The 18,338-nt window shown below is 63.5% G+C and overlaps 1 protein-coding gene across 1 annotated transcript; it reads left to right on the top strand.

The window, feature by feature from the left end:
- Window positions 1-432: 432 nt before the first annotated feature.
- Window positions 433-7,788, top strand: AIPL1 (AIP like 1 HSP90 co-chaperone; the record flags this gene model as incomplete). Its single annotated transcript, XM_080826514.1, has 6 exons — window positions 433-528; window positions 1,046-1,225; window positions 5,590-5,778; window positions 6,414-6,590; window positions 6,694-6,835; window positions 7,586-7,788. 6 exons carry the CDS (start codon window positions 433-435, stop codon window positions 7,786-7,788), a joined length of 987 nt encoding a protein of 328 aa, XP_080682640.1.
- Window positions 7,789-18,338: the final 10,550 nt, after the last annotated feature.

The following is an 18,338-nucleotide window of genomic DNA, read 5'->3' on the forward strand; positions in this document are numbered from 1 at the left end:
AGAACCCCCCAGGCCAGAAACCTGCTCTCCCCCTCCCGCATCACATCCTCTCCTGCAGAGTGTTTGGGGGGAGAAGAGGGGGAAACAGGAAAGAGGGAAGGCAGGGACTGTAGAGACCACAGGACCTTGGCAAGGACACCAGGACGTGGAGGGGGCTTCAGGCTCCCCTCCTGTTCCCCTTTGCTGGGCTGAGGCCTCTCTCCTGCTACACCCCCTCCCCATCTTCTCTGAGAACTCTCTGGCCTCTTTCTTTCTTCTTGGGATGGGAGAAAACCCTCGGTGGCTGACCGGTGGGGACCTCACCTCCCCCTGCGGAGCAGGGAGGGGGCACTGCCCGGCTTACTCCTGGCTCACACCTGCCCAGGGGCAGGGTCAATCCCCAGGTCTGGGTGTCTTCCTCCCGGGAGATTACTCAGCCTGAGCCCGGGAGCCATGGAGGCCGCTCTGCTCCTGAACGTGGAGGGGGTCAAGAAAACCATCCTGCACGGAGGGACCGGGGAGGTCCCCAACTTCATCACGGGGTCCCGGGTGAGTGGACCCGGTCTCCTGCGTTCCTGCTGTGCCGCTTTCGGCTCTGCTAAAACAGGGCGAGGAGGGCCCTTCCCGGAATTATCAACCCCGGGCACCTGGGAAGCTCAGAAACGGCGCCCACTCGCCGGACGTCTGTGATGCTGGCGAATTAAACTCTGGCGTGGGCTGGGGGAAGGGCTTTGGGAGTTTTCTGATGCCCCAATGTAGAGTGGAGCCCTCAGGGTTCACGGTTTTGTCCACAAATGTCTGGTGGGCTTCCCTGCATAACGGCGTGGCGGGGTCTGTGGCCTCAGATCTGGAGCTTCTGTGAGCCGGGCTCTGAGGTCCCGCACAGCTACCAGGCAGCGGGACAGCCAGTGGCTCGGGGTCCTTGGGGCGGGGGCGAGGGCAGGCAGCACGGGGTCGCCGTGAGGTCCCGGCATTTGGACAGGGTGTGGTGCGCTGAGCCCAGAGGGTGCCCCCACGAGCGAAGGTGGGAGGTTGTCTGAGACCAGGGTCCCCTCCTGCTGGCCAGGTGATCTTTCACTTCCGCACCACGAAATGCGACGAGGACCGGACGGTGATCGACGACAGCAAGCGCGTGGGCCACCCCATGCACATCATCATCGGGAACATGTTCAAGCTGGAGGTCTGGGAAGTGCTGCTGACGTCCATGCGGGTCGGCGAGGTGTCCGAGTTCTGGTGTGATGCCATCGTGAGTCGCCCCCGCCCGCCCCTGCGGTCCACGCCTCTAGCAGCCCCGTCCCCGCTCTGTGGGGCGAAGTGGGGTGAAAGCGAAACCCTGCATCCCTTCCTCCGCCTCTGAGCACATGGAGGAGAGTCACCCCAGACCACAAGCCCCCAGAGCGGCCGTCGGTGTTGTGGTCGTCGGGGGGGGGCGGGGTGGGGTGTGGCACCAGGACTGCACCCCACACGTGGTTACTGGGTCCTGGGGACTTTTGGTCACTGGTCACTTTCCTGCCCTTCTGCCCGCGCCCGTGAGCCATGTGAAACTATTCTCAAATCTGTGACCCTCCTGGGATCGCCTCCTTGTTCTGTGGCCCGGATAGAAATGGCAAGACTCACTTTTTTTTTTTCTTAAAGATTTTTATTTATTCATTTGAGAGACAGCGAGAGAGCACAAGCAGGAGGAGCAGCAGTGGGAGAGGGAGAAGCAGACTCCCCGCTGAGCAGGGAGCCCGCCAGGGGACCCTGGGATCATGACCTGAGCCGAAGGCAGAGGTTTAATCCCCTGAGCCACCCCGGCGCCCCTAAACAAACATTTCTTATGGAAACTTTCAAGCATATACAAAAATCGACAGAAAGCCCAGAGAAGTCCCCAACGCCCAGCCCCCACACCAGCCCCCACTGGACCCCAGCCAGGCTTGCTTCATCCCCCCCATCCCACACAGCTAAACCACGCTCCAGACTCCCTACGTTACAGCTGCAAAGACAAATCTGTATCTGTAAAAAGGGTATTAAAGTAACATCACCTCAATGTCATCATTACGTCTTTTGAAAACCCCAATAATTCCTTCAGGCCGATTCTCTCTGGTACTGTCCACATTTCTCTAGCTTTGTGGCCGGCTTGTTCCAATCTGGACCCAAACACAGCCCATGCCCAGGGGCTCCCCACATTCTAGAAAGCTGGTTGTTTTCCATGGGACCGTCCACTGTGTTCCTCTGTCCCCACAGTTTCTAGAAATTGTGCGGCCAGCTTCCCACTGGGCGCCCGGTCTGCCGGCCTCTCGCGCTGAGCGTCTGTTCTTAACCGTGACCGGCCGACGGGCTCAGATGTCGCGGGCCTGACCCAGCCGTTGCCGGGCTCCCCCTTGGCTTTCACCCAACCAGTGCACCAGCCCCTGATGGCGGCCGCTTCGACCCATCACGTCATCGGGGCCGCTGACCCTTTGAAGGAGCAATTTGGGAGAGAGAGAGAGAGATCTGAGTTTGAGCTCTGTGGCCCCGGGGAAGCCCTTTCTCCCTGGGACACTCTGTCGCTCATCTATAAGGGAAACCCCGCGCCGGGGGCCGGCTGGGGGGCCTCCTGACATGGTGGCTGCTCGGACAAGTAACGGAGGAGCGCTAGCAGAATTTCAGAGGCCGATGAGGAGGCATCAGGGGCAGAGATGGGGAGTGACGTGCTCAGGGTCCTGGTGGGATCCCCGGTCCCCTCCCTGCTCTTGGCAGGGGCCGTGGTCATGGCGCGAGTCAGGCTGCCGAGCCGCCGAGCCGCCGCCCCGTCCCTCATTTCTTGGCTCACGGGGCGGACACCGACTCTTTGCCCACCGGTGTCTCTGCTGGTCTTGGTCCTGGTGCTTAGAAAGCTGGTCAAGGCGTTTTCTTCTCAACCGTCCGAGTCTTCTGAAAACGGGCTTCCTCGCGGCTTCAGGTTTAATATCTATCGGCTTTGCTCGGTGCGGATGCCCTGTAGGTTTTAGACCCACGCGCACCGGTCATGCCGGCGGTCGTGCCGCGGCCCGGTAGACGAGGCCTGGCCACCAGCGAGTCCCTGCCCCCCCCCGCAGGATGCATGGTCGCTCACGAGGGAGGGCTGCGTGCGTGGAGGGCTGCCAAGAAAGCCCGGGCTGGCCGACGGACGTGTTGTCTTGGCCGCGTCACAGGAGGCACTGCCCGTCTCGCTAAGCATCCACCCGTCGTGCGTGTGCCTGGCTGCCGATCTATCTGAAAACATTCACTGGGGACCAGGTGTGGACTCTGCTGTGTGTTAGGACTGAAACCCTAAGTGCTTCCCTCAAGGAACGTCAATTCTTGGAGGAGGAACAAACCCTCGGCCCTCTCGATGCGGGGCAGCCAGCCCCATGGCATGAGTAAGGGAGGGCAGACTGCTTCAGGGCCCAGGAGATGGGCAACTAGTGCTTTCTGGTCTTGGGGGAATGTCTCCAAGATGACCTTGAACTGGGTATTGAAGGATGAATAGGAGTTCGCCGGGTCTGCATGTAGGGAGCAGGTGGCATCCAGGCCAGGAAGTGCAAAAAGGTTTGGCACGCTTAATTAGGTTGGCCCCTTTCCCCTCCAGGGGCTCCTCTCCATTTAAGAATCCGAGTTTTGGAAAGACACAGGCAGCCGTCAGTGGGATGATCGTATGAGGAGGGCCTGGCCCTCCCCCCAGCAGCGTTGCTTGTCACTCCCTGCAGACCCTCCCCCTGGCCAGGCCTCTCTGTGTCCTCTGTGAAGAGGAAGGGGCCCCCCTCTCTCCCTCCCCTGCCCCTAGGGAGGGAGGCAGGGCCACTCTGGGGCTGGGAGCTTCTGCCGTGCCCCCAGGCAGGACGTTGTTCTCTGTGGGATTTTTATGCCAATGCCCGGGACTGTGAGGCCACGGGTTGCAAACTAAAATTGCACGAGGGGCCGGAGCTCTGGCTGACTGCGGATCATCTGCCTCATCCAAAGGGGCGGCCGGTCCTTAGCTCCGCCTGGATGGTCGCCTGGTGAAAGGGGCAGGCCCGGCGCAGCTGGCTTTTCTGAGTTCTTAAGATGAGCCAGAGGCTTCACTGACATTCGAGCTCCCTCGATATTCGAATGTTGGTTAATTAGTTGATAACAGCTCCGCAAGGTGAATGATCAGACGAAACCAGTCTGCGAGCTGAGTATGGCCCATGGCCCAGAGTGTGCAGGCTCTCCTATAGCGACAGATCCACAGGCAGAAGGAGACTCGGTGTGGGGGTCCCAGGGTCCCCTGCCTCCGTCACAGGCACGGTCTTGGTCCCCAGGGCCAGAGGTGAGCTCCACGGAGCCCCACGTGTGGCTCTGGCTGGTCTGCGGTCCCCAGCCAGGCAAGCTGTCCTCAAGACTGACACAGAGCTGGGACTCCTATCTTCCTTGCTTCCTTCCTCCCAGGAGCTGCCATTCCACTGGGCACGGGACCCGGGGACCCTCTTTGGGTCCCTGGATATTTTCCAGCTTCCTGGTGGCACCCCCGGCCCACAATGCTGCCCTGGTGCTAGGGTGTGCGTGTGTCACGGGGCAGAGTCTTTACTGGAGGTCCTGCCCAGGCAGCCACCTGGCCCTGGGGCCCAGTTGCTCAGTGCACTTGCTGGGACGCAGGACCCGGGGGCCGCCTGGAGGAACAGCTGCTCCTGGGGCCTCTCCCAGCCTTAGGTCAGCACTGATCCCAGGGGGATTAACTACCATCTGGCCTTCTTTCTCACAAAGGAGCCTCAGCAGGGCATTCTGGGCTAATCCTGGCTGGTGGGGGCTGGGCGGGCTGACCTTCCCCCCAGTGCTGGTGACTTGGAGGCCAGGCTGGACTGTTTCCGCCCCTTCAGTCCCTGGAGCTGCCACGAGGGTGCCTGAGATGGGCCGTTTCTGGACTTTCCGAGCGGGGGCGGGGGGGGCTGTTTCTGGACCGTCCCAGCGGAGGGGGGCTCGGGCACAGCTCACAGGCGGGGCAGCTGAGGCCCAAGGGGCTGGTTTTCTCAGCCCTCCTCCTCGAGGGTGGCGAGCCCTGTGCCCAGCGCAGGGAGAGGCTGGGACGAGCGGGGCCTACCCCCGTGCCTCCTCGAACTCACGTCAGCTCCGTGACCACAGGTGCAGCCAAGGGGGCCGGAGCTCAGACAGGTGCCCAGGCTCCCTGCTAATCAGCAGCCCCCTGGGGATGCCAGGCCGGGCCTCTGGTCCCTGGAGCCTTTCCCTCCTCCCCACACTTCCCTCCCTGCAGGTCACCAACCCATGGGCTCAGGTCTCCCCGGGAGAGAAATGGGTCGGGGCTGAGCACAGGGCCGGGAAAGGTGAGCGTGTGCCCCCTGGAGCCAGCCGCGAACCCGGCCTGTGTCGTTTCCTAGCTGGGTGACCTTACGCAACCGGCTTCATGCCTCTGGGCTCGTCTCCCACTTGTGGAGTGGGGATAAGGGCCTCCCTCGCTGGGGCATTTTAAGGGTGGAAGGAGCTGACGGAAGGAGCTGGGGGAGCACTTGGCCTGGAGCGCAGTGCACCACAGTCCTTCCGGGGGCCTGTTGGGGACAAACAGAGCAACAGCCCCAGGCCGGCGAGGCTGCAGCAGGACTCAGAGCAGGGCTCCGAGTACGCAGGCCAGACGCTATCCGCCGTCTTTCCCCCCAGCACACAGGGGTCTACCCCATCCTGTCCCGGAGCCTGCGGCAGGTGGCGGAGGGCAAGGACCCCACGGAGTGGCACGTACACACGTGTGGGCTGGCCAACATGTTCGCCTACCACACGCTGGGCTACGAGGACCTGGACGAGCTACAGAAGGAGCCGCAGCCTCTGATCTTCGTGATAGAGCTGCTGCAGGTGCGCCCTGGGGGCGGCAGGGGCAGAGGGCTGTCCCAGCCTCAGAGAGCACGCCGTGTGGGGCGCCTCCGCTTGCGGTCCCGGGCATCCCTGCCTTCTCTCTAGAGCATGAGAGGGCTCCTAGACCACGGCCGCGTTTGTGGGGTGGTGGGAGAGGGTCCGGCCTGGGTTGGGACTCAGGTTATGGCCTAGGATGAGGTTCAGCCCGACGCCTACATGGGTGAACAAATAAGGGAATGGTGTCAACAAGAGGGCCTTTGCGGGCCTGCTAGGACAGTTGTGCGGTTTGTGCACTGCTCAAGGGCCTCACTGTAAGGTGTTCATTTTAGACCTCGTAGATCTGAACTTTTATGATGGCAATTTCCCAGCAGGTGGCAATAACGTGTCTTGTTGTAGCCAAGTGAGTACGGACACCGCCTTCTGGATATTGGAAGCCCAGTGTTGACAAGGGCTGTCTGTCCCTAACTTGCATAAAGGTGCTGATTTAGGGCGGGCTCGGCCCGTGGCTTCCGTCCCCTATGCACGTGGATGTGACCAGCAAGCATGCTAGTGGGGAAGGCGGAGGAGGCGGGTCCCCAGCGGCGGGGGCGCGGGTCCCCCGTCCCCGCCTCACTCGCCTGCCGCTGTCGGGCCAGGTGGAGGCCCCGAGCGAGTACCAGCGGGAAACGTGGAGCCTGAACAACCAGGAGAAGATGCAGGCGGTGCCCATCCTCCACGGAGAAGGGAACCGGCTCTTCAAGCTGGGCCGCTACGAGGAAGCCTCCAGCAAGTACCAGGAGGCCATCGTCTGCCTGAGGAACCTGCAGACCAAGGTGGGGGGCTGCCCGCGCGGCTGGGGGGGCGGCGGCAGGGGCGGGGGGCAGGCGGCCCAGCTCACGGCGGACCGGCGTGCCCCCCCGCCCCCTCCCCGCGCAGGAGAAGCCCTGGGAGGTGCAGTGGCTGAAGCTGGAGAAGATGGTCAACACCCTGATTCTCAACTACTGCCAGTGTCTGCTCAAGAAGGAGGAGTACTACGAGGTGCTGGAGCACACGAGCGACATCCTGCGGCTGCACCCAGGTGCGTGGGGCGGGGCGGCAGGTGCGTGGGGCGGGGCGGCAGGTGCGGGGCGGGACCGGCAGGGCCGGCAGGTGCGGGGCGGCAGGTGGGCGGGGCGGGCAGGGTCAGCAGGGGCGGGGGACGGGGCGGGGAGGGCTGTCAGCTGGGCGGGGCGGAGCGAGCTGGCAGGTGCGCGGGGAGGGGCGGGGAGGGGCGGGGAGGGGCGGGGAGGGGCGGGGCGGGCCGGCAGATCCCGGGCAGGGCCCCCGAGGGAGGCCTTTGTGCTCCCGCGCAGCCGCTGGGACTCGCAGGCAACAGGCCTGCACGCTGGTGCCCCGGCAGCTGGTGCCGCTGGTGGGGAGCAGGTGCTTGTGAGCGAGGTGCGGGGGGACGGTCGTGCAGGGTGGAGTGACTGCGGGTGCGCTGCGACATCGCTCTTGGGCTGGGCGCTGGGCACTGGCTCCCTGAGCTCCTCACCTCCTTCAGTGCCCCGAGTAACCCGCGGGGGCGGGGGCCTGGAGTCCGCACCATGCAGGGAGCCCACGGGACCAAGTAGGAGGTTACGGGTTTGGAGTTGGCTCTGGGCCTGGCGGGGTCCCCGCAAGGGAGGGGAGTAGGTCCTGCTCTTGCTGCTGTCACCCACCCGCACAGCCGAGGAGGCGGCCCGTGGGGCACAGAGAGGTGAAGGACCGCGGTCAAGGTTAAGAGTTTTGCCAGCGGAGAGGCCGCGCCTGGAGGGGGTCAGCAGGTGCAGTGTGACCCTCCCCTCAGGGATCGTGAAGGCCTACTACGTGCGGGCCCGGGCTCACGCGGAGGTGTGGAATGAGGCGGAGGCCAGGGCGGACCTTCAGAAAGTGCTGGAGCTGGAGCCGTCCATGGGGAAGGCGGTGCGCAGGGAGCTGAGGCTTTTGGAAAACCGCCTGGAGGAGAAGCGGGAGGAAGAGCGGCTCCGCTGCCGGAACATGCTGGGCTAGGGCGCCGAGCGGGCCTCCCGGCCTCCCCGGCCTCCCCGGCCTCCTCCCTGGCCTCCCCGGCCTCCCCGGCCTCCTCCCCAGCCTCCCCGGCCTCCCCGCCTCCCCTGGGTACCTCTGTAGCTGTGCACACTTCCTCTAGAACGCTCTCTCAAGTCCGCGCCACGCCCTTCTGGGCAGGACAACCACTAGAACTTCACTCCCCGCCACCCCGCCCCAACACCCGGCTTCTGTCTGTAGTCAAAACTACGTTTCTTGGGCTTTGTCCGAGGCCTGACTAAAATGAAAAAAAAAAAAAACAATAAACAGTGTAAGTAAGTTTCCCCACAGACCCCACGTGGCACTGTGATCGTGGTTTTTCCCCTGTGGTCCCCAATCCACGGGCCCAGGGCCACCAGAATGAGGCTGTTCCTGGCGGCGGGAGTGGCTGCGAACACTGTGACGTTTTCTCTCCTTCCCCTTCCTTTGTGTCCCCAGGAGGTTTGAGGTGTCGGTTCCCCACCCCTGCCCACGGAGGAAAGAGGGTTGATGTTTGGTGCTCCTGCTTGTGGCTAAGGGCCGCCTGGCGGGGGTGGGGGGGTGGGTGGCCAGCATGGCCTGGGGGGAGGAGGTCAGAGCAAGGGGATGCTTCGAGCTGGGGAAGCCAGAGGGGGACAGTCGCCTGCCTCCCGATGGCCCCAGGAGGCTGGACAAGCAGGGGCCCCAGTGGGGGTCAGAGGCAGGGGCCCCAGTGGCTCAGAGGCAGCGGCAGAGGGCCGGGAGCTCCGGCCCGAGGGCTCCGGGTCCCCGCGCTCCTTTCCATTTCCTGCGAGCACCTTCCTCCCCTCTCTTCTGAGGTCCGTGAGGACCTGCCCCCAAATGTGGTCCCCCCCGGCAGGACTGATGCCCAAGTGTGTCCCATGTGACCTGCCTGGTCCACTGTGCGGACCAAATGGTCAGCCCGTCTCCCCTCCTGATGCCCCAGGACCTTTGCAAGCCCAAGAGAGAAGAGGGGCAGGGCCAGGACACGGAGGGCTGTGGTGGAGTTAGTGCTCCCGGTGGGGATGTCCCCGGGCAGCCGGAGACCCCTCCCCTCGTCACAGAGTCCACAGGGGTCCCTCCGGCCACGCCATGCAGTGGATTGAGATCAGTCACATTTCCACTCTGGTCTTTCTAGGCCGGCTCTCCCCCAGCCCCGCCGGCCCCCAGCCTGTGCACCTGCCCTTTTTGATTTTACGGTGGACACAAGGCCAAGGGCGGGACAACCGGACCCTTTCCAGGAACCATCTCACACCCCATCTGGCTCGTACGGGCTTTGGGGAGCAGCCCCGGGGCCCCCGTAGCACGTGGCTGCCCCCTTCCCCCCGGGGGCCACTGGCCTCCACACCTGCTACCCCACCTCCTGCAGCTTCTGGAGGCCGACGCGCTCCTGCCTCTGGGTCCCCCCCGGGCGGCCGTCAGGTCCCCTGGTCTGCCTGTGCCCTCCAGCCTCCCTCTTGCCAGCACCCTTCTATTGTGCTGGCTCGCCCGAACCATCGGCACGGTCCCCCCACTCAACGCCCTTAGCTGGGTCGCACGGCAGGTCCCTCTGCTGCAGCGGGTCACCTGTTCGCGGGCTCTGGGGATTAGGCCGCCGGCCTAATATGTTGACCCAATATGTCTTCAATCTCACCTGTACCGCATGGCCCAAGCGTGGGGGACGCCATGAGCACTTTGCCCACACGGTCTGGGGGCCCCTTCCCCGACCCTGCCCGCTGCGGGCTCCGTGGAGGATCAGGCCGAGCCTCGTCTTCCTGGCGCGCGTGTGCAGAGCTCCTGACTTCAGGTCGTCGTCAGCGCGAGGATCTGATGAACAAAGACTCTTGCCTTGCCTCCTGCTACCAACACAGACAGCGTCGGAGGACGTACTGGGCATCTGTCTCTCCCCAGCGGTCACAAGGCTGGTGGCCGCTGCGGACTGCACGGTCCCGGGCAGGTGGCCCGTTGTACCCGTGTGGGTCGGTGTCAGCCACCAGGACAATGCCCGCTGCGGATGGGGGCACAGGAACACCGGCTGAACCAGAGCATTTGTCCACGGAGAACATCTCCGCTCTCACACGTGCAAGGGCCCTCAGAAATGGTCAGCCCAACCTCTCGCTTTGTGGACGGGGAAACTGAGGCCCACAGATGAGGATGGGCATAGCCGAGGTCACTGCGGTAGTCACGGACAGAACCAGGGCTGGGGACGCTTGTCCACACTGACCGGGGAGCCTCGGGAGGGAGGGAAGGAGGGCCCTGCACTCCAGCACAGCGGAGGGGCTGGGGGAGAGGCGCGGGGGACAGGGGTCAGGTGTCCGAGGCTGGGGTCCCTGCAGCGGCTCGTGCGGTGGGGTAGTACCGCCGCCACGTTCTCCCTGGCGGCCCGGAATCCGGAATCCGGAGAGCAGGAGGCCGGAAGGAGAGTCTGATGAGGGCCCTGGGCAGAGAAGGGGGAGGAGGCAGGAGGAGGGAGGGGGGAGGAAGATGAGAGGGAGGAGGGAAAGAGCGTGTTTAAGAGGACCTCACGGCCCAACCAGACCCTCCCTCAGGGAAGAGCGGGGGAGGGGGGAGCAGGTGTGTGCAGCCCCGCCACTGGGTGCAGAGCCACCCGGAGCCCACAGCCGGGGCACCGCGTCCCGCAGACGCCCAGGCGGGAAGGGGAGGGCGGCGTGGTCCAGCGGCTTCGAATTCAAGCAGTGGCGATGATTTCGAGTTTCCCGGCGGCCACGCTAAAAAGGTAAAGAAGAAATAGGTGACGTTAACGTTGACCCGATATGTCGAAACACTACCGTTTTTCCCTAAACGAGACGCTTTGCGTTTTGTTTCTGACATGGTCTCTGGGGTCATCCTGACTCGGCCAGCGTGTGGTAGTGGGTCCCCCCCAGCCCTGCCCCACACACTACAAATTAGACTCCTTCTGGGGCTTCATGTGAACGCGCTCCGACAGGGGATTCCCCTCTGTGCTCTCTGACTGTTAGCGCATAAGCCTGTGGGTTCAAGCAGATGTGCGCTCCTGGTGGCCTTTGCCGGCAGGCGTGGATGGGGCCAAGGGTGGGGCCCAGGGAGACAGACAACAGACCAAAAGACGCCACCTATCCTCACCGTCATTCTGGTTGTGATGGGGCCCTGTGCAAGGCCACCGGGCTGCGACTTACAGTTGTGCGTGTTGTGCACTGTACAATCCAGGGCCCCCCCCCCCCCCCCCGTTTGCCTTCTTGTCGTCTTAGGTACATGTAGTTACTGCAAATTCCCAGCAGATGTCAGGGAAGTGTCTGGGAGAAGGTGCAGCTTTTCCTAATTTGCTCGGTTGCTGTATTGGCTAATGCTGGCCTTGTGTTCTGGGAGTTTCCCTGAGTTGGCCTGGAGAAGTCAGTTTCTGAGGGCAGGGCCTGACGATGTCCACATGTGACACTGCCCGGTACTCGTTGGCCAGAGCATGCCAGGAACGATGGCTGGCCAGCGATGCCGGGGCCCCTGGGTCCTTCTTTCAGCCAGCGGAACCGCCTCCGGGACGGGTGGCCCAGCTTGGGTGGTGGGTAAGCCAGGACAGGGGCACGGTCACCCCTGCAAACGGGCCCAAGAGTGCTGCTGGAGCCTGGGGTCCTGTCCTGAGGGCAGGGCTACTCCCCCCGGGAACTCACACATGGCCGGGATTCTGGCACAGGATGCAGGCGGGCGTCTTTGTGTCCCTCCTGCCACGCCCTCCGCCCTCCACTCTGTGCTCCTGCCCGACCACACTGTCCTTCTGGGGTCCGGTAACCGTGCCCCCCACCGTGTTCTGGGGCTGTGCCGAGACCTGGCTGCTGCGGTCTGGGTCCGTTCCCCACGGATTCCCTGCGTCCTGCCTGCAGCTCAGTCAAGTCCCCTCGAAGAACCTTCCTCAAGCTCCCCACACTGATGGTGCTTCGGGATCCCGGCCAAACCCCAGCTGATGTGCTCACCGGCCAGTTCAGTCTTCCCAGCACCCCGCCGAGTGGGTTTCTAACCCTCTCCGCACCCCTGCCTCCATACGGTGTTTGCAGAACTTGAGCGTGGGACAGTTTAAGTGACCCACCCACGGCCTGCCCGGCCAGGTCCCCGCAGAGCTGGGATGGGAATCAGAGCTGACTCTCTGACCTCAGCTCCGGCGCCTGGGCTGTCCCTTTGTGGGGCATTCGGCTTCTGGATGGTGACCGTCCTCCGCGGGCCTCCTGTCTCTGACACCGGGCTCCCCACGGCCCTGGACTGGGTTGTCGGATGAAGGCCGAGCACGGCTGTCATGCATTAGCCACGGTGGTCACTCCAGGTTCCCAGAGGCCGACTCCCAGAGACTGCTCGGTGTATTGGCACCAAGCGGAGGGCCAGTGCTGTGGCCCGGGGTCACCTCCTCGCACGCCTGGGCCCCCCCCCAGCCGCCCCCGCCCTCCGCGGGGCTCCTGGGAGACCATGTTCAGGTGCCTCTGTTTCCTGGGTCTCGGTGAGCCTGAATTTTCTCCGCCTGCTGGAGCCCCAGCAGCTCCTGCCTGCATGGGAGGAGGGACCCGCCGCCTGGAGAAGCCTGGTGCGTGTTTTGTGCCCGTGTAAACCGTGTGACCTTTCACGGGCGTCCCCGTTCTGTCAATACCGCAGACAGCCAACCCCGAGGCTTCACCCCCTTCACAGGGCTTTTCGGGTCCCCCGTGGGGAATTCAGAGCAAGAACAGTGACCCTGTCTGGAAAGTTTATATTCACCCTGCAGACAGGTTGGCCTTTGTCTCTTAGAAATGCCTTTTCTTTCCCCAGGACTTGGCATCTCCGGCCGCCCCAAGGGCCACCCCGCATCCCCAGGCGCCAGCTCCGGGCTCGTCCCAGAGTCCAGATCGGAGGAGGGAGGGGAGGCTTGCAGCTGGGGGGTGGCAGCAAAGAGGCCCCCTCTGATTCGGTGAAGCCATCAGCCGCCTCTCCACACGCTCCCTCCCCGCGTACCTCGTGCCTCGTTCTGACTAATTGAGAACAGCTGCCCGCAGTGGGAACCATTCCTGGCGGCCGTGCAGAAGCCGGCTTCCCAGGAAGGCTGCCGGAGGGGACCGGCGGTTAGCTGGGGATTTAGGGACGGGCTCTCGCGGGCTGGGCGGCTTGGCGAGGAGGCTTCCCCGCGGCGCAGGGCGAGCAGGCGGGTCTTCGATTCCCGGGGAGCGCGCACGTGGCCACGGCCGAGACCCTGCCACTGTGGTGGAGAGAAGCTTGTGTCACGCGAATCGGACACCTGCGGGCCTGAGCCCGGTCTGTGCAGCGCGGTGGGGGTGGGGGTCTTGAGGACCCCTGGGGGCGTGGCCGCACCACCTTCCCACCTGCGTGGGGGGGTGATCCCACGTGCAAATGTGTGTGTGTGTGTGCAGGACGGAGCCCCGCACGGAGGGTCCTGGGCCCGGGACTACTCATCGCTCGGGGCTGTATGATGGACGATGCCGGGGGCAGACAGAGGGCCGGCCCTGACGTCCAGTCGGGGTCCAAGCAGAAGGCGGGTGCTCGGGCCAGCGGTGCGCTGTACTGGGATGCACCCTGGCGGCTCCGCGGGGCGGGGTCCCCCAAGCGCGCCCTGACTGGGACTGCGACCTCCGGGTCAGAGTCGTGCTGGGGGAGGACGATGCTTCCCCAGCGTGAGGTCAGGCTGAGACGACCATGGAGAGCGGCGGTCCCCTCTGCGGGCACACGGCATGCCTCGGGGCAATTCGGGTGAAGCCCGGCGCAGCCCCCGCAGGGGAGGGAAGGAATCGGAGGCAGAAGCTGGACGGCCTCCTCCCGTTTGAGAATCCACGCCTGTGCTGGGGGAGGCAGAGCACGTCCGGTTCCCTGCTGACCTGACGCCGGGGGCTCTTCCTTCTCGGGGTTAGGCTCTGGACCCTGCGCGACCCTGGTGTGGCCTCTTAGGACACCCTTCTGGAGCCTTCTGTCAAAACCCGCTTTCCCGTCCCTCGTTGGTGGCTGTGACCTGGCCGAGGAGGCCCCGGGGTCCTGCCCGGTGAACCCACTCCCCACTCCGGCGCGCGAGTTCCCACAGAAGCAGGTGTGAGGTCATGGTCGAGGCCCAGCAGCAGGGCCCGGGCAGATCGGGGACACGCCCCGTTGTCCCCGGCCCGGTCTTTGCCGACCAGGTCTCTGCCTGCAGTACTGGTTCCCTGAAAGGACTCAGGCCCCGCGGACTCAGAGTTGGCCGCCCGGTGGCCAGGGGCTGTCTTCGCTGGGATGGGGGGGGGCCCTTGTCAGCGGCTTCCTCCCTGCGGGGATGAGAGCGGACGACTGGCAGGCACGCCGTGGAGGACAGGGAGTCGAGTCATGGTCCCAGGTCCTCGAGCGGGAGGCAGACTCTTTCCCGACCTCACTGGAGGTCCCGGTCCAGCAAAGGGCTTCCTTAGGCTCCTGCCCCCGTGAGCTTCCCTAGAGGCGACAGTGGCCTCGCGCAATTGGAGGGACAAGACCCCTGGCCGCCCCGAGTGCCAAGCGGCTGCTTCAGACTCAGGATGTGCACGCCGGCGTGGACGGGGGGCGGGGCAGCTCGGCCGCGGAGGAGGGAGGGGCGCCAGGCAGAGCAGTTCCCAGGCAGGGGGCCCGTCCTGCCAGCACTTGCAGGCAGAGGGCGAGGAGCCAGGGAACCGCAGCGGGAGGGATGAGGCACGCACACGTGAGCTCACACATGTGTACACATGCACACGCAGGTGTACGTGCGCATGCGTGCACGCGTCTACACACAGGTGTGCACGGACACACTATGCTCACCTGTGTGTGCCCGTGTGTGCGTGTGTGCACATGTGTGTGCCTATGCCTGTGTGTGGGGATTATTATCATCCCGGCTTTCAGATGAGATGAGGAGGCTGAGGCGCTCATCGGTGACGGCAACCAAGTCAGCGACGAGGACGGACACTGCCGGCGGTGCAGAGGCACGGAGCCCCACAGCCCATGGTGTGCGGTGCTGGGACGGCCGGTCTCGTCCTCTGTCGCCTGGGTGTGCAGGTGAGAGGGGGTCGGAGACTATGTAAGTGTCTGAGGTTTGCCCTGACCGTGCACAGGAAGGGACAGGCTTGGGGGGTTCAAATGCCCCCCAGCGCCTTTGCTCTCTGTGCATTTACCGTTCCAAGTGCTGGTCCCCATCTCGCTTTTCCTTGTTCCCGGTGAATCCCTTTGCTGAGCTCCTGGGTAAGGAGCTGGTCTGACAGCATCTCCGTGCCGGCGGTGGCTCGAGGACTGGCCCTTGGAAACCCTCCTCTCCAGCTCCGTGTCTGCATCTGCTGCTGCCTTGGGGGCCGAGACCCCCTGGCTGAGGATTGAAATCAGTTGCCCTCGACATGGGGAGATGACCCTGCAGTGTCTGGCGAGCCGTCGGGACCACCGGGTCCCATGGAGGGGAGGAGGGAGGAGGTCACCGGAGATGGGCAGTGTGAGAGGGAGTCCTCCAGACGCTGCTGCCTGTGAGGGTGGTGGAAGGGGCCACATGCCAAGGGACATGGGTGCCCCCCAGAAGAGAGATTCACCCCTGGAACCTCCCGGAAGGAACCCAGCCCTGCCAGCATCTTGATTTGAGCCCAGCGAGTCCCATTTTGGACGTCTGAAGCCCAGGACTGTAAGGTAGTGAGAACTGTGTTAAGCCACTTTGTTTGTGGACATCTGTTACCATGGCCAAGGGTCAGGGAGGTCAGCAGCAGCGTCCAGGGCCCGGGCAGGGAGAGGGGATTGGCCGGAGCGTCTCCCTGGCCAGCCCCTCGTTGGTCCCACGGCCTCGTAGACCAGAGGCCTGGGTCTCCAAGCCTGTTCTCGCCTTTCCCGTTGCTCAGTTGTCTGCCACGCAACATCGTACCCTCCGCCACAAGAGTCCGACCTTCAAGCCATCCAAGACCCGCACCCTGGGGGGAGGCAGGGAGGTCCTGTCCACACTGCCAAGAACGGGGGCAACGAGGCCAGCGAGGTCCCACGTCCAGGACCCGTCCTTTTACGCTGAAGACGGCGAGTGCCGCCGCGTTCCAGAGGTCACGGGCGGTCCCAGGCGGTCCCAGGCGGTCTGCTAACGCTACTCTCCAGTGGCCGTTCCTCCACGTCACGACGTCCCGATTCCTTCCCAGGTAGCTTTGGCACAGACACAGCAGCCGGCGTCTTAGGACGTCCGCAAACCCCGCCGCGTTCTGGGCACGGCAGTCCAAGAAGAGCGGCTTCGTGCCCGCGTCCCCAGCCTCCCATCCCGCGGGCCTTCCTCTCCCGGCCCGGCACCAGGAAACCAAGGTGCGGAAGCCATAACCACATTCGCCGCGAGATCGCCTTCCCGCCAAACCCGGGACGTGCTGGAAGCGGGGGTGCATCTGATTAGAATGACAATAATCTGTCAAATTTGCACCCCCCACTGCGCTGTAGGATTCCAGCTAAGTTTATCATTCTTTGATTGCCGACTTGAAACTACATCCGCAGGAAGGTAAAGAAAGCTCGGATTTCATTTTCAAGTTCGGCTTCAGTCTTCGTTCCGTGGAACATCTTTCCCTGGTAGGGTTTCCGGCAACTTCAGCAGCCGCGTTGAACTCTACACGGGACAGAAACCCTCATCCCGATTTAAATAAAGAAAAAGTAAAATGAGTAAAATACAAACTATAGAAAGTGACACAGGACACTGCAGGACAGAATCCGGAGAAACGACTTCTGTCCGTCGTGTGTTTCTACGGCGGTGAGATCGCCGAGTCCCGTGTGTGTGTCTTTCAGGGAAAAAAGGGCTTTAAAACAATACCACGAAGCCACGATCATCCTTCCGTCCTCACGAGGGTCCAGTGTGTAACAGCGTTTTCCATCAGACGGTCCGGGGTCTTTTTCTCTGTAGGATTGTCTGCTAGCTGAAACAGTATCCCCTTGGAAAAGCGCGGAACTCCAGGGAAAAATAGTGCGTCTTTCAGGAGTGAACCTCCTGGCACGCAGTGTGTAGCGGAGAGAGTCCAAGTTTCCCTTTCAACACATATTCAAGCGTGAATTCCGGAGCCACGGTGGGAACCACGCGTCCAGCGGGGCTGGCGGGTTGCCCAGCACGACGGTTAGATTGGGTTCGGCTCCCTACAACTCACGGGCTCGCTGCCGTCCCGCCCGTGCTGGGGCATCTGGACATGGACTCTGCCTCGGTTTCCCCAGACGCCCGCAGACCTCCTCCCTCACCCCCTCCGGGCCCCTCTCCATTGGGCTTTCCCTGGCTTCTCTGGCTGGAGGGGAGCCCCATCCGCGCCCGGCACCCCACTCGCGCGTGACTTCCAGAAGCTGCCTGTTTCCCGCACTAGACGGTAAATCCGCGGAGGGTGTTTATCTGCCGTCCTCGCTGCCGTGTTCCCAGTGCTGAGAGCAGTGTCCCGCCCACGGGACACGTAATTGTCCCAGGACAGACTGGCTTCGCGGTCCGTGCGTCTACCGGGAACTCCTGCCAAACCTCCGCGGGCACCTGCCGTCCCTCTCGGTGTTACTTCCCCCGAGACCCACCAGCTTCCGATCTCACCCCGGTGACATTCCTTCCGTTCTTGCCACACAGCTCCCCTCGGGGACATCCCTTTGGCTCACACACCTCCCGGAGCCCGCCGTCTTTCTCTTTTGTCATTTGCTCCTTCGTTTCGGGGATGGAACATTCTCCAGGTGTTTCCGAGAAAAGGTGGGTGGGAGGCGACGCGGGGCTGAGAGTGTATTTATTTTTCCTTCACGCTCTGTGGTGGTTCGCGCCCCGGCTGCCTCTTCCCCTCCCTCTGTGAGCTCCGGACCTCATCCCTTCTGAACCTCCGGTGCCTCCCGCGGCGCCCGGCACACGGGAGGGCCGCAGTGACCGGACGATGGAGTTTGGGACCAGACCTTGTTTATCTGTGGCTTAACACCATGTGCCCCGGGCGGTGTATGTAATTGTCATTTTCATGTGAATTCCTTGTTTTGTTTTGGTGATGTTTATCCAAAAACCCGCTCTTCCCTGGTGACGGCGTGCCTCTCTACAGAGGGCCGTGGGGCTCAGGGACCAGGCTCACGGTGCTAGCAGTCTCTCCCAGCCCAGCTGTCCGAGCCCCACCTTCTCATCACCTCCTGCCTCTGTCAGGCAACTGTCTCCAAATCCAGCTGAGTCCTCCTTCCAGGGGCGAGCTGGGCGGCCACACATGCCCCCCCGGGGTCAGACAGGTCTGAGCTTCCGCCGTGGTTCTGCTGCCCCAGTCCTCACCTCCCCAGGCTGCCATCCCTCGTCTGCAAAGTAGGGATGAGAGTGCTGCTGCTGCAGGCGGGGACCAGAGGCGGTCAGGCATAGGGAGCGACTGGCACAGTGTGTGGCCCGAGCAACCGTTCCTCTCACCAGCGACCGCACCTGGTCCTCTGCCGCTGGTCGAGCGTAGAGCCCTGAGAGCCACGCTTCCGTAAACGTTAGCTGTGAGGAAGATGAACCCTTAGCCTCTGCGGCCTGTTCGTTCTTGTTCCTGCAGCCTGTCCCACGGCTTCTTGGTTTAACCTCTGACCGCCTAGAGTCCCCCTTTATCGAGCATCCATAGCTGGCCAGTGGTGGAATGAGCTCCCCGTCTCTGGAGGTGTTCAAGACTACCTGGGAGGGGACCGTC

The sequence above is a fragment of the Martes martes genome, assembly GCF_963455335.1.
Source record: "Martes martes genome assembly, chromosome: 16".
Lineage (NCBI taxonomy): Eukaryota > Metazoa > Chordata > Mammalia > Carnivora > Mustelidae > Martes > Martes martes.